A 15,247-nucleotide genomic window follows, 5' to 3' on the forward strand; every position below is an offset into this window, starting at 1 on the left:
GGGTGTAGGGAGGGGAGAGCACTCCACCCACTCAGTAGCAGCTGTCTAAGCAGAAGGCTGGAGAAACACTTCCTGTTTGTTATCACTGCTGGGAACGCTCTTAGAAGAGGATCAACTTTGGAAAATTTGAGGACAGAATTCAGGACAGACTGTCCTGTGAGTCAACTCTGAGCCCCAAATAGTTGATGCTCCCGATGTTTGAATGCATGGCTCCATGTAAAGAGGTGGTCAGTAGGAAAACTTTGATTTGACAAACATATTGGCAATGGTGTTTCCCATTTATTTCTGCCCACAGAGTCGAGCTTATGGGTTAAGCTGATGAGCCGTCAACCCAAAGTGGAATTAGCCAAGACCTTTGGCCTGTCCTGCATAGTGGAGGCTGACTACGCCAACCTCAGGGTGCCACTCACCGTGACGTGGCAGTTCCAACCAGCAAGATCTCAAGTCTTTCATCCACTTGTTCGAATCACCCATAATGGCACTATTGAGTGGGGGGGTTTCCTATCTCAGTTCCAAAAGAAGACAAAAGTTTTACAGTCCTCATTTCATTCTCAACTCCTAATCCATGATGCCACCGAGGAAGAAGCAGGAGTTTATCAGTGTAAAGTAGAAGTTTACGTCAGAAATTCCCTATGCACAAGCGGCCCCGTGAGGGCTTCTGCCATCTCTCACTCACTGATGATAGCCATCACTTTACCAGGTAAACACCACTGGAAAGTAATCCCTGCTTTAAAAACAAATGAACACATTTCTCCTATTTTGGGTAAATTATAGAATTAAAATATAACATACCTTCCCCCATGTTTAGCACCATGTAAAACCGATATCCAGGCTAACATGAAGTTAGTATGCATGGGATAGCCATACTGGTTGTTAAAACATTGACATACTTCCACACTGACTACTAATAACTGTTGCTCCATGCTCCTTCCCTCTCTTCTCAAAAGTCCCCACCACCCAGCAACTGAAAATTACCACATGGCACAAGAGGGGGCTTCTCGGACCAGCTCCGGTGGGGAGGGAGGCATTCTTTGGATTGGTCACTGCCCATGCCTTACTAGTCATTAAATGTTTGAAATGTCTCCCCTACTGCTAAGGATAATGTCAATTCCATTAGAATACATTTATCCTCTTGGTTTAACATGTTTATGTATAAGAGAGAATATCTGATTATAATCAAATATAATGGACCTCATCAGTTGGTGTAAGAGCAGAGACACAACCTGGGCGAAGTCCTGCTGGGTCATGTATCTTCTTCTATGACTTCCATTCTCTAAAGACATTGTGTTTAAGAGCCTTTGAAGTCATTTCTACCTGGCAGGCACCGGTGAGCAGCTTAGCTTTGGGCAAATCACTCCATCTGTCCAAGTCTAGGGACTTCATCCCTAAATTGCTGTTCTGCACTGTGGTGACATATGTAATGTGCCTAGGACAGTGCCTGATGCATCAAGCAGATGCTCAGACATGGTAGCCCCCATTATTCTCTCTGCTGCTGAGTGACATTTTTGGTAATAGTAACAATCTCCTTGTTGATTAACTCATGTCTTAATTGCCTTGTCCTTCCCATGGTATTTAAAATTGTTGACCCAATCTTTTCTTCTTGAAACTTCCTTTTTCCTTGGCCTCATGACGCAAGATTTTCTTGGTTTCTTACCTAACACTCTGTTTCTTCTCATTCTCTTTTGCAGAATTCTCCTCCTTCACAGATCCATTCCTTTGCGTTTCAGCCTTAGCTTGCTCTCTTCTCATTCCATACAGTCTCCTGAAGTGGGCTTATTCCTCCCCCTGGTTCAACCTATATCCTGAAAACTCTCAAATCCATTATCCTGAAAGACTTCTCTTCTGATCTCCAGACTCGTTATACAATTACCTCCAAGGCATATCTACACTCAGTAAGTCCAAACATAAATGCACTATTCTTATTCTTCCAAATCTACTCTTCCTACACTGTTCTCCATGTCCTCACGATCCACCAGTGGCCCAGGTGAGAAACCACAACACCTCCATATCCACCTCATCCAAACTCTCATAGCACGGCCTGCAAGATCCTTTATAACATGGTACATTTATGTCTTTCCAGTGTCATCTTCTACTTTCCATCTTGAATTTGAGCTCTGGCCACACTGAACTATTTGCAAGCCCTCAAATACTCTGTGTTCTCTCTCACTTCCAGTCTTCGTTCAAGTCATGCATTTTGTGTGGAACTCTTTAACCTCTTCTCCACCAGACAAATTCCTATTCACTCCTAAGACTTAGCTTCAAGATCTCTGCTCCAGGAAGCCTCCCCCTACTCCCATATTTGAGTTAGATGGTCCTGCCCTGTGCTCTGACAGCCACTTCTGCATACCTCTGTTACACTTGGGTGACACAGTCTTATAATTTGTAAGCCTCTATGCCTGTAGTGGTTTCTCCCTCTAGACTGTGAACCCACTGATTGGAGGTATCCACAGAGCCAGGAATGGTCTGGCACATAACACAATGTGTGCTTGATACATATTTGTTGATGGAAGAGGAAAGGGACCTACCAGCAAATTTTAAGAAGCAGTTACAAAAGTAGAATTAATGATATCAGCAAGAAGTTAGAATAAGTTTTGGGAGGCAAGTTGTAGCATTCATCTTCCTGACAGAGCAGAAAAGCTGCTGGAGTAAAAGGATAGTTGACTCCATCTCTGTATAAGATTCCCACAGTTGACTGGCTGCAAAGAGACATACAATTTTAGTAGCCCACGTACAACTTCCTTTTGCTCACCCATGTTTGAAGGCAGATACAAACAAGGACACGTCGGCGAATTGGGAATCCAGGAGTATTCCGGAGAGTGAGCACACAGACAAAGCATTAATAGGGCCACTTTCACTCACTTTGATTTATGAAATGTGACAGAAGAGAAGATGTCTATGTTTTGACAGTGAGGCATTATCATGTGGAAGAGATTGGTTTTCTGTATGACACTCCATCCCTCCCCATGTTCCCTATCCCACTCTGCCGGATGAGGGTAGAACCAGGACCAGTGACTGGAAGGTAGGGAGTGGTAAAATCCAACTTGACATCAGAAAGAATTCCCTAGTGGCAGAGATGTCCAAAGATGGAATGGGCTGCTTTGTCAGTTGGTGAACTGTTCAGAGGCTCAGTGGGCAGTTAGTAGGGCTGCGGGGGAAGGAATTCCCACATCTAATGGATGTAGGAGACATTGCCTCATGCCTAGTTGACCTCTAATGTCCCTTCTATCTTAAAATTCTATTCTCTAGCGAAATAAAAAAAGTCACTGTCACCATTCTTTTAATTTAGAGAGCAAGCTACAAGTGAACTCAAGCAGTCAAGTCCAAGAGATCCTCATCAACTCTAACACCAACATAGAATGTAACATCTTGTCCCGGTCCACTGGAGACCTTCAGTTAGCTGTCATTTGGTACTTCTCTCCCAGTTCCACTAAAGCAACCTGGCTGAAGATCCTGCAAATGGACAAAAACAATGTCGTAAAATATGGGGATGAATTTCACACCCTACGGAGAAAACAAAAATTCTACCCCGAGAAGGTTTCCCAAGACTTGTTTCAGCTACACGTTTTGAACATGGAAGACAGTGATCAGGGCAAATACCACTGCGCCGTGGAGGAATGGCTCTTGTCTACAAATGGCACTTGGCTCAAGCTTGGAGAAAAGAAGTCAGGTCTGACAGAACTGAAACTCAGGCCCCCAGGTAAACCTCGCAAGTGTATCCTCACGTCTTTCTGTAGGATTGCCATCTTCTCTTGGGCAGCTCTTCTTTGGAGTGGATATGTGAAGGTAGAAATATGACCCAGGGTCATAGGAATAGTGTCCACCTACACAACGAATGCAGGACCTAGTAGCCCAGCAGAAGAGGTGGGTGTCACTTAAAGTGAATCAATCCGAGGCTTTGAGGAGCTTGGATGGGAACAAGATCCCATTGATTGGTTTGCTCATCAGCCTGGCAGCCTGGTCTATGGAGCTGCCCAGGGTGTTGTATCTCTAGGTCTCTGTAATAGCAAGCTGTGTCATTCCAGTGGGGCTCTACTGTAATTTGGCAAAGAAAGAGTAATACGAAGCATATTTCTCCCACTGTGAACAGAAACTGTACAACTCTATAGGGATGTGTGGAGAAATTGCTTTTCAACATTTGGCTGCCTAAACATAAGGCAAATAAGAGTAGTTAACTGTTGGAATGGCTTACTGAGGGAGTCTCCTCTTCCTTGGGAGATCTTTAAAAGTGTAATAGAAGTTCCATCCATTTGCACTGGTCTAGGAGTGCTGCGGTGTAAATGTGGGCAGGGTTGATTGGATCTCTGGGTATTAGTTAGGTCACCTCCAATGTTGATTAAAATTAAATGAATGTCACAGCTAAGGTTTGGGAACTGGCTGAGATCCAACAGCACAATGCAAATAAGTTAATCTAGTTTGGTGCTTCAAATTTTATTTTCTATGTAACATCCAAAAATAAGATTATAATGAACATCGCCATGTATTAGACAATGAGAGATACAAAGAGAAATAAGGCACAGCTCTTGCCTTAAGGAGCTTACAATCTGTTGGGGGCAGCAGAGCAAAACAGTAGCTTAGCATAAGGATCTCTTCCTGCTGCTCTGGTTTCCCTTCTTCACATTCTTCAGGCACTTCTTCTCCCTGCTAAATGTGGGTGTTCCTCAGGGACAGATCCTGGACCCCTTTGTCTTATTATTCTCTGCCCTCTTCAGAACTTCTTAAATTCTGCCTTGGTTTCAACTACCACCTTTGATGAAATTGCTCTAAGTGTTTATGCTTAGCTCCAGGTCTTTCAACCCAACTGCCTGTTGTACATTTCTGCTTGGAAGCCCCTGAGACCCTTACACTCAGCATGTCCCAAATTGCATTATCATCCTTGCCATCCCACAAGACTCATGCATACTTCTGCACTCCCCATCTATGTGGCTAGCAGCCCTTTCTCCCAGTTGCCCGAGCCAAATCTCGACAGTGTATGCACATCCCTTTAAGGAGGCAGCTACTCCTTAGCTCAACCTAGCAAACACTTCCCATCCAGAAATGTGGGCTCAGTGTTGTCTGATCTTTTAGTCTATCAAGAAGTGCCTAAAATCTTTTTTGTGTGACATTGCTCGATTTGAGAATGTACGCAACTGATCCAAATTCTTTTCAGATTCTGAGGGTGTCAAACAAAACATATCTGTGGGTGGGGTGTGGCTGGCTGGGGGTGGCCAGCTGTGCACCCTGGTGTAGGGTGTGAGTTAAGGAAGAGGCCTCAGGGAAAGATACCGAGAAGGAGTGGTCAGAATTGTAGGAGAGACATTTTCTCTGAAATCAAAAGAGGAGAGGACTTCAAGAAAAAATAGACTTCAGTGATAAAACCCACAGAGAGGACAACAAAATGGAGTGTCTTGAGCTGGGAAATTGGGCCCATACTGAGGATCTTGGCCAGAGCATGGCGATGGAATTGGACGGCTGATTGCAGTCAAGTAGGGAGGAATTTGAGATGAGGAAGCAGAGACGGTATCATATAAACTAATATTTCACATACTTTGCCATGAGGAGAAGGAGAGAGTAACAACAACAACAAATCCAGGATCAGACAAAGTTATTCTTTTATTTATTTTTAATTTTTTAAAAGATATTTATTTATTTATTTATTTGAGAGAGAGAGCACGAGAGGGGGGAAGGGCAGAGGGAGAGAGAGAAGCAGACTCCCTGCTGCGCAGGGAGACCCTTGGGATCATGACCTGAGCCGAAGGCAGATGCTTAACCAACTGAGCCATCCAGGCACCGCAACGTTATTCTTTTAAAGATAGATTAATAAATGTGTTTGTAGTAGAGTTGAAAATTCAGTGTATACTATAATTTCTTTATTTTGTTTGTAACTACTCTGGCCTTCATTCAAAGTTCTCACCTGCTAGTTAGGAGGGGAACTTTTTAAAAAAGTAAATGTCAAAATCTGTTTAAAACTTAGTCAACTGGTGAATCGTTGAACACTACATCAAAAACTAATGATAAGTTGGCTAATTGAACATAATAAAAAAACCAACTTAGTCTAATCCAATAATTTAAAGTCTCTCCTTCAGTGGTATTCTAACACTTGTATAAAAATGTTCAGTCTCTCAGATAGCCTCCTCTTTCCTTTCATCTAGAACTGAGATGATATCTGGGCATATGGGAGGAGGGTAATTTGCTAGGAATGAGGGGCAGTGGTGCAATACCCAGCTTGAGGGGATGGCTGGAAGTTTTGAATGATCCCTCTGGGAAGTAGAAGAAAAAGTTGACCAGGGAGGGGTAAAAGCAGCAGGGCAGAGCGCCCACTGAACCTGGGTGGTTTCAGGGGCAGGTTTTCAGCAGACAAGAGGTAGGGCTGAAGAAGGAAAATGGTTGGTTTGATTCATAGCGCAGAATGTTCTAGCAAATATGGAAGAAGGACAGGGGTCGAGGAAAAAATGTTACAGATGAAAGACCTGATGTCTTAGGATTTTAAGATGGCATCTCCTCAGTGAGAACTAGATTTTTCAGAGGAGGTATCCAATCTAAAAATCTAGATTCTTCTTTAATTTATTGCCATTTTATTTCCTAGGAAGTAAGGTACGTGTCTCCAAAGGGTACAGGACAGAAAATGCTACTGAGCATGGAGAGGTGGCCATCCACTGCAGCCTGGAGAGTTCTGGCAGCTCAGCTTCCCTGTTCTCTGTGATGTGGTACCGGAACAGGGAAAATTCTGGAAGGAAGATGGTGGTGCACTTGCGGCATGATGGCTTGTTGGAGTATGGTGAAGAGGGGCTCAGGAGGCATCCGCACTGTTACCGTTCATCCCCTACAGACTTTGTCCTGAAGCTTCATCGGGTAGAGATGGAGGACGCTGGACTCTACTGGTGCAGGGTGACAGAGTGGCAGCTGCATGGCAGTCCAAGCAAGTGGGTCAACCAAGCATCAGATGAGTCACAGCATATGGTGCTCATGGTGCTGCCTTCAGGTAACGAGGGGCTAATCTGTCCTGGCTCGTGGTCAGGAGAATCTTGGTCTCCCCTCTTGTGCTTTGCTGAAAGCATTTACAGATTCCCTAAAGAAAGTGACTCTGTCATTTCTCTCAATCGTAATTTCCATTTCTCATTTGGACAGACAAGGTCTACGTGAGGTTTTGGCATAGACATTTAAATGTCAGGGGCATCTGACCTCCTTCCCCCCTTCCTCTCCCAAACAAACAAAAAAAACCCATCAAAATCATATCCCTTTAAAGAACAAAATAATGTTCGCAGCAGACATCCTTACCCCTTGGCTGATTCTCCAGTCTCAGAAAGCTCAGATCTGCAGTGGGAGTTGGAATGAGGGATAGGAGCACGGTGACTTTAGGTTTCAGTTGGTTGAACCAAAGCCAACTACATCTAAGCGCCCCCCACCTCAAAAACAAAATGAAATCTTTCTCAAAACATAAGTGCCAAGCTTCTTCTCACTCTATATGTTCAACAAATGAGCAGAATTTTGATAATGATAGTCATTTGGTTGCCTCTCCTCATGGCAGCTTGCAAGGCATTGAAGGAGGAAGTGTGCCCTATAGAACCTGTTTACGGGGTCCAGCAAGGAGGGTAGCTACTGAAAGACCTTGGCCAATGCATGGCCATTCTCTGTGTGGGAAGGCCATCCTACTCAGCTGAGTGCACAGCTTGAGGAGGGATATGGAACAGGTGGTTGTGAAGGAGAGGCGCATCCTTCCAGTCAATCCAGTGCTAAGCATGTAATAGGCATTCACGAAGCATTTGTTAACAAAAGCAGCACTTTCTCCAGCCAGACCCGTAAATCTTCCCTGGTGATCAATGCACTGGCTGATGTAGCCAGCTCATCGCTGAGCCACTCCTTTCTGGTAAGGTTTAAGGTGAGGGTGAGAGGTGAGCTATAAACTGAACTGGGAAAGGGACTCTGAAGACGTAGAGATGTGGTCTCGGTGCCCCACACCAGGAAGGGTAAGATGGATCAATGAAAGATAACATTCCTAAAACACCAGCTAGCTTTGGTGACGCTCCTTAGCAGGGGAGAAAGGGTGCTGCCCAGAATGGTGGCAACTTCTCTGAAGTAGGGTTAGTTGTATCCCAGCCCTGGCCAGGCTTCTAGAATGGAAGCCAGAGTTATCTGATGTGTTCCCTGGGGCTCCGTCATCCTCTTCCCCTGACCATTTTTCTTCAGGAGTTTTCTCCCAAGTGTCCAGAGAGAATTTTTCTTCCTATCAGCTTTTCTTCTATTCCAATCATTATGGGAAGTCCCACAACCCTGAGCACATTCCATACATGTTTTCTCACTGGAATTCCCAGGCCCTGTAGCATCAGCAGTTTTTTTGTAGCAGAATAAATAGATAACAAGTGTAAAAAGTATCTCTTCTGTTACTAAAAAGCACATTTCCTCTGAGAAAGATGAGATCCTTCACAGCGTATATGTACTGTTAACCTTTGTGGAATCCTTATAAATCAGGTGAAAGGTTTTAAAAAAGATGAACTCTGGAAAGAAAACATTAAAAATTGGGTGATCTTTGTATTCTTTACAGTCAAAGAAGCTTGAAAGCCTGTGCCATGATAAGCTGAGGGTTTTCATTATAAACACAGTTAAAGGTTCCCAAGTAAATCCTCAATTATAGCATCTCGCTTCCTCTACCTGGCTGTTCCTTTCTGGTAGTTGCAGAGTTGTGGAGGCAGTGGGGGGGATGAAAAATTCCAGGGTTTGGAATCAGACAAGCCTAGGCTCAAATCACAGCCCTGTCACCTACCTACGAGCTCTGAAATTGTACCCTGTTATTTAACCTCTGTGAACCTCAGCTTACTCATAAAGTGAGGATCATTATACAAATGTGTATAAATTATCTAACATAGTCCCTGGAATATTGTAAGTGCACAAGAAATGTTAACTCTCTTTTCCATTATGCCTCCAAACATGTCACACGTGCGCACACACACACGTATGGATATATCCATATATGTGACAAAATATTTTAAGTTGTTCAATAAGTAACTATGTGAGGATCTGAGGACACAAAAACATGCATTACAGAGTCTTTTCCCAAAGAGCTCAGATTCTGATGGGGGACATGAAGTCCAAAATGATAGGGGTCATCAAAGAAGTAGCCTCAGGATGAAGGAACAGAGGCAGGGCTGGGTGGGAAGGAGATCTGGGAGGTTCCCCAGGGTATGCAGCCTATGAAAAGGAAGAGAACATATTTTAGGAAAAGGGATGACTATGCAAGATGATCATAAAAGCTGTGGTGCAAGGGCAAGAGATGAAGTTAGTGAGATGGGGAGGGTACGGATCTCAAAGGGGGTGGTGAACTTATTCATGAACATTATGGAGTGTCAGCAAACAAGTTCAGGCAGGGGAGGGACATCATGAGATTTGCATTTTAGAAAGCCCCTATTGGGAGCTGTGTTAAAGATGAACTGGAGGGGAGGCAGACACAGAGTAGGGAGAACTATCTGAAATTGATAGTAGGAACCCAGGTAAGACAAGATGAAGGCCTGAATTAAGGCAGTGCACATGAGGGCTGAGAGAAGGGCGGGAATTCAGTGCTAGGAGGTGTCATCTTTAGTAGTTAGACACTGATTAGATATATGTGGAGGGTGCATGAGCAGAAGTGGAGAATCAAAGATGAGTATCAAATTTCTAGCATGGGTGGATATAGGAAGAGGTCTGAATGGGGAATTTAGTTCAATTTTGAATAAGCTGGGCTGGAATTGAGTTTGAAATATGTGTGAATTATCCAGAGATCTACCCAATAGACATGGGGACTTCCAAGTGAGATCTTTGCCAGATTTGTAGATTAGAAGGCATCAACTTATAGCCAATAATGGTGCCCAACAATGGACTCCTGAGATATATCCCTGTTGATCAGGGGAATGCAGAAGAGGAGCCTGTGAAGGATAATGAAAGGAGTAGCCAAGAGGTAGGAAGAAAACCAGGGTTTGGTGGTATCATAGAAACCAAAAGCAGAGAAGGTATCAAGAAGGAAGGGAAAGCCAACAGACTCAACTACCGCAAAGAGGTCAATTAAGATAAGAATTGGAAAATATCCATTGGATTTCACACTGTTGGGCAATTGCAGACAAGTAATGAAAAAAGTCAGACCACAGTGAGGAAGTGGACACAGCAAATACAGATTATGCTTTCAAGAGCTTTGAGGTAAAGGCAAGAGAGAAAATAACAAGTGGCGAGAGGTGTCAGTCAAGTTTTACTTTGTTCTGTTTTGGTTTGGAGGTGGTAGGGACTTGAGCACGTTTACATTCTGGAGGGGAAAGAGGCAGTGGCAAGGACGAAGGGGAAGATTAGAAGAGGGTAGACCAACAGTCCAACACCTTGCATCAACATAGACCACCTCCTGTCTGGAATGCTCCTCCATGTCATCTTTCTCTGATCAACATCTATGAATCCTTCACCTCCCAACTTAACCGCCACCTTCTCAGTGACTTACCTTATTCTCTTAGTCATTACACTTGTCTAACATCCATAAGCACTGCCAGACTGTACATTCTGAGCAGGCAAAGACTGAGTGTCTCATTCCCAGCACAGCACAGTACCTGGCACATAGAGATGCTCAAGGACTTACTGAGTCACAGCATAATCACACTCCTTGTAAGGACCTGCTCTATGTATTAATAAAGTCCAGATCAGATATAACATGCTAGCAATTCTCACTTCTCCAGTGGTTTTCCACCACCCCTATGTGGCAATTTCAGGCTGGGTTAGTTTAGGACTACCTAATAAAACTGTGGAGCCTGTGGTTCAAATGAAGGCAGAAAAATTAAGAGGAATTTCCCTGAGGGAATGGACCTTGCATCTTCTTCTCCATCTTACTTCCTTATCTATGACTATGCCAAGGTAAGGGCTAGAGATACCTTTGTCTTTTTACCTCACCCTCAGAGCCCAGACATAAATGCCTTATTCTAGAGAATTCGCTGTGATTAATTAATAGACAAGACTATACAGCTTCCTGGGGACTGGATTAGTTGTAATTGTATGGTGTTTATTACTACTCCCCAACTTCTATTTGGGTAAGGATATACTTAGAGAGCGAGCCTTCAAAGGAGACATGTGCCCCTACCACACTGAAGTTTCTGGAGAGACCATAGAATTTATCTGTGCTACCCCAGTACCTCCAACAAAGTCTCCAGCACATAGTACTCAACAAATGCTTGATGAAAGAATGAGCAAGCTTGAGTCTTAAAATGAAACAGGATGCTATCAGGCATCACTCATTCTGGGATGCACTCGTATCAGGTTCCTTAACCCTACTTTTATTGCTTGGCAGGAGCCAACTCTCTCACGTGGCCACACTTGGCACAGTCAGTTGCCAAAGTTTTGGTGGAGGGGGGGAGGAGTCGGTAGCCCCCCTTGTTATCCTGTATCTTTCTTCTGCTGAAGTCAGTATTTCTGAGGTGATATCAAAAAGGAATGCTCCTCGTGGCATGTTTGGCTGTGGGTGGAAGCGCATTATAAACTAAACCTCATGATGAAGTGTTCTCATTACATTTTTGGCTCTGTCTTGCAGACCTTGTACTTTGAGCATTGGGCACTTACTCGGATTGATTCAAAATGCCAATCCTTAATGGTTTTGAATGTCACTAATTCTAATCCAGATATGGGTGAGAGGCAGATGGTGGGAAATGGTGATCGTGGGATCTAGAGCAAACACTGACCTCCCAGGAGAGGTAATTTAGAAGCACTGGAGCTGAGAGTTGCTAGCTGTTGGCCAATTCGGCACTGTGAATCCTTTGATGGCAGATTGCTCCAAACAGAACAGCCTCCTCCCCATTAAGATAGTCAAGCCCTCTGGCAGTCCCTTCATGCTGAAGGTTAGAGTCTCAGTGGCAAAAAAACTAAGTACCAGATTTCTTTCCCCCTTCTATGTGCCAGCCCCATCTCCTCATGATCACACCATCATCTAACAATGGTGAGACCGAGGTGGACTCTCACCTTCCAATTCTCTGCCACCCATGACTGGGAAGGGAAGTCAGAGTCTCCTAATAAGTAGCCATTAGACTCTCAATGGATTGTCACCCAGTCGTGGAGACAGAGGGACCAGAGATTTAAGGGAGAGTCTTGGCCTGTGGAAGAACATGGCCAAGCATGTAGCCCCGTGTGGGGAATCAGTTGGTCCAGCCCTGTTTTCTGTCCCATCTCTTGAGAGAAAGTTGCCTATGATTTTTCCTAACGTTCTCACTAGCATTCCAACTAATATTTATTTCTTGCTGACTCAACAAATGCACTGGGCACTCTGTTAAATACTTTATTGTGCATTATCTCATCACAACTCTAGAAATTATCCCCATTTGATCAATGAGGAAACTAATCATTATTGAGGATAAGTAACTTGTCTAATGTCAGTAACAGTAAGTTAAAGAGCCAGAATGTGTACCCAGCTGTCTTGGAGATGGTAGTCAGTCACTACCCTGTGTCTGAGTAGTGTGAAGTGTCAAAGCCAGGACTTCTACTCACTGTTCCCTACGGCTCCATTCTCTTTCAGCATCTCCATCTATACCTTCTGCTTATCCACATGCCTTCAAATATATTCAGATAAGAGCTGGGAGAATTATCGTAGTCAAGCAGGGCCTTGGAGAAAGGGGTCAGGTAGGATATGGAGAGAGGCGGTGATAAAGAATTAAAAGTTTAGCTTTATCATTGCCCACCCTTTCAAAAACAAAAACCAAATCTAGGCTGGAGAATATAAATGAGACCAGAGAAAATCCAGGCCACAGACCCCTGTAGCAATTTGTGAGTTCTGAGAGCTGCCAGCCTAATGTTCAGTGATGATCTTTACTCTGTGCAACATGATGGCAGCCACCCCTGGGTTCCTGTGGGTGCAATTTACTCATGCAATTAATTCATTCATCAGTTTCCATTGATGACCCATGGACCAAGTGCTGGACAAGATAAAAAGATGCGTAAGATATAGGCCCTGTCCTTCAGGAGTTCACAATGCAGGAGTTGGACAAATGTTTAAATTCTTTCTTGACTTCCAACAAAGAGACGTTCTTCAAGGTGCAAGATGCATCGGCAATGCCAAAAACAAAATTGTTGCAGCAGAGGTTGGTAGAAATGACCTTTAAAGCTGTTTACATCTCTAAGAGTCTATAATCCCATGAATCCTATAACTTCACCTTTGAAGAAGAAATCGCTTATGTCATTACAATTTTCTAATAAAAGCACAGCTACCATTAGCATCCGATTTTTCGGAAGAGCCCTGGTTTCAAATATCCTGTCATAAATACATGTAGTTGGAAGACTACATTTAGTCGTTGGTGTCTCTCTAAGTGTGTGTCTTTCTGCATGGAGAGTCTGTAAAGCCAGTCCTTTGACTAGTAACTCTGGGCGCTGCTTCCTGGAATCTGGGGTGTTTGCAGCCCTGTCCCTTTGCCTCCCTGTGCACGTGGCCGGGAACCACTTTGGGGTGGCGTGTGCGTGCTCTGCATGTCTGCGTGGCTGATGGCGCTTCCCCATGGGCTGCAGCTGCCCGGCAGTCATGTGCTTCAGCCTGCCTTTATATAGTATCCTCTGCCCATGTGGTTGCAGTCAGTCCGATTCCATTCAGATCAGCCACAGTTGTCACGCACGTGTGCAGGGCACTGCAGGGGACATGGAAGCAAATGACACTATGAGGTATACTCAAGTAACTGTGATGAAACCAAGGAGATGGTTAAGGGGGAACAAAAGAGGTCTACACCAAGGGGTGTGTGAGAAGAGGGTCCAGGAGGACTGTGCCTGGAGGCAGGTAGGATGACCCTGGGGAAGAAACGGGTCATCTGAGCTGCATCAGAAGGACCCGGAGGATTAGGGTGCAGAGCGTGTGCCGGATGGAGGCAATAGAGCAACACAGGAAAGGAGCTCAAAGGAGGGGACCCGGGGGAGACCCATCTGGAGAGTCAGGAAGGGCTGGAGCTGCTCACTGTGTGTGCTGTCGTGTAAGGACAGCACGCTGTGGGAGTGCGCGCACAAGTACGTAAGAAGCAGCCGTGGGAATAACTCCGTTAAAAATTCAGGACCGGCCACAGAGTTGAGAACGAGGGCTGAGTTATAGATCTCTTTTCTGAGGATAGAAGATTAAAGGAGAGGTTTTCTTTTTTGCTTTGTTTTTCTTCGCGGCTGTTGGTTTTAAGTAGGTCATTGGAACCCCAGTGGTTGGAACTTGCTGGGTGAAGGCAGCGCGAGGCTGGAAAAGCACCATCCTGGACTTGACTTTCCCCCACCGCTTCCCCCTTTTCCTGCCCACATGTGATTTAAAGGGCCCACTGCTCTTTGGCCCCGCAGTTTTTACCTGTATTTGCCTGTAACGGTAAATCCCGCACGGGTTTATCGTTGATTCGTGCAGGTAAGTTGGAGACTGATTATCTTTATTGTTCTCCTTTTCATTGCAGAGCCCACATTTCCTTCCAGGATCTGCTCATCAACATCTTTACTCTATTTCCTATTGGTCTTCCCCTGCATTCTGTTGATTCTTCTGCCCATTTCCCTCCTCTGCTGGTACCACAAGGCCAGGAAGTTGTCAGCACTGAGTCTAAAAGCACAGAATGAAAAGGCTCTCTGGGTGAACTTGAAAGGGGCTGGTGACTGGACAACAAACCGGAAGGAAGAGGAAGAGGAAGAGGAAGACAACTGAATCTGGAGAGCTTCCAGCAGCCCTGGGGAAAGTGCGGGCTTTGGAATCAGACTGAGCGGCATGTGAATGTGAATGAATCCTGATCCGGTCCTTCTTGGCGTCTGTGGCCTTAGGCAAGTTAGCTAGGAATCAGAGGGAATATTTATTGAGCGTCTCTGTGGGGCCCCACACTGCTAAGTGTCTCTTCGTTGTATTACCCTCATCTACCCCTTGCATCTTCCCAGGAGCTAGATGATTTACCCTGTTTTTCACTGGCCCTACCTCACAGAGGTTCAGGGTCCCTGTCTGTAAGGAGAGAACTTCCCTCACACAGCCTCTTGGGTATTCGGTGAGATCGTATGGCGAAGCCCAGGGTGAGAATCCCCTCTACTCTCTCCTCCCTTATGTCACTGACTCCCGGGACAGCACTCCAAGTGGTCCAGTCACATTGGCTCTAGGTTCATCTTTTGCCCCCAGGTAAGAGGTGTGGGAAGGGGCCTGATGTCAGCAAGGCGAAAAGATGTGGGCCATATGCTCTTCGCTCACATCTGATCTGCCTCCCAACGTGAGCGTGACTTCCTTCAAAGTAGAAATCCCACCTTTCCCTCATCCCATTTATAAATGCTACTCAAGAACAAGCTCTGCATAGAGGGTGCC

The 15,247-nt window shown here is 44.9% G+C and overlaps 1 protein-coding gene across 1 annotated transcript in view; it reads left to right on the top strand.

The window, feature by feature from the left end:
- The window catches only part of CD101 (CD101 molecule), a 33,457-nt gene extending 18,846 nt beyond the window's left edge, over window positions 1–14,611 (top strand). The window contains exons 6-9 of the mRNA XM_021690221.2: window positions 296–700; window positions 3,287–3,697; window positions 6,563–6,958; window positions 14,370–14,611. Of these exons, the coding sequence (XP_021545896.2) occupies window positions 296–700; window positions 3,287–3,697; window positions 6,563–6,958; window positions 14,370–14,611 (1,454 nt within the window). The remainder of the gene's footprint in view (window positions 1–295; window positions 701–3,286; window positions 3,698–6,562; window positions 6,959–14,369) is intronic.
- Window positions 14,612–15,247: the final 636 nt, after the last annotated feature.

This window comes from Neomonachus schauinslandi, chromosome 4 (assembly GCF_002201575.2).
Source record: "Neomonachus schauinslandi chromosome 4, ASM220157v2, whole genome shotgun sequence".
NCBI lineage: Eukaryota > Metazoa > Chordata > Mammalia > Carnivora > Phocidae > Neomonachus > Neomonachus schauinslandi.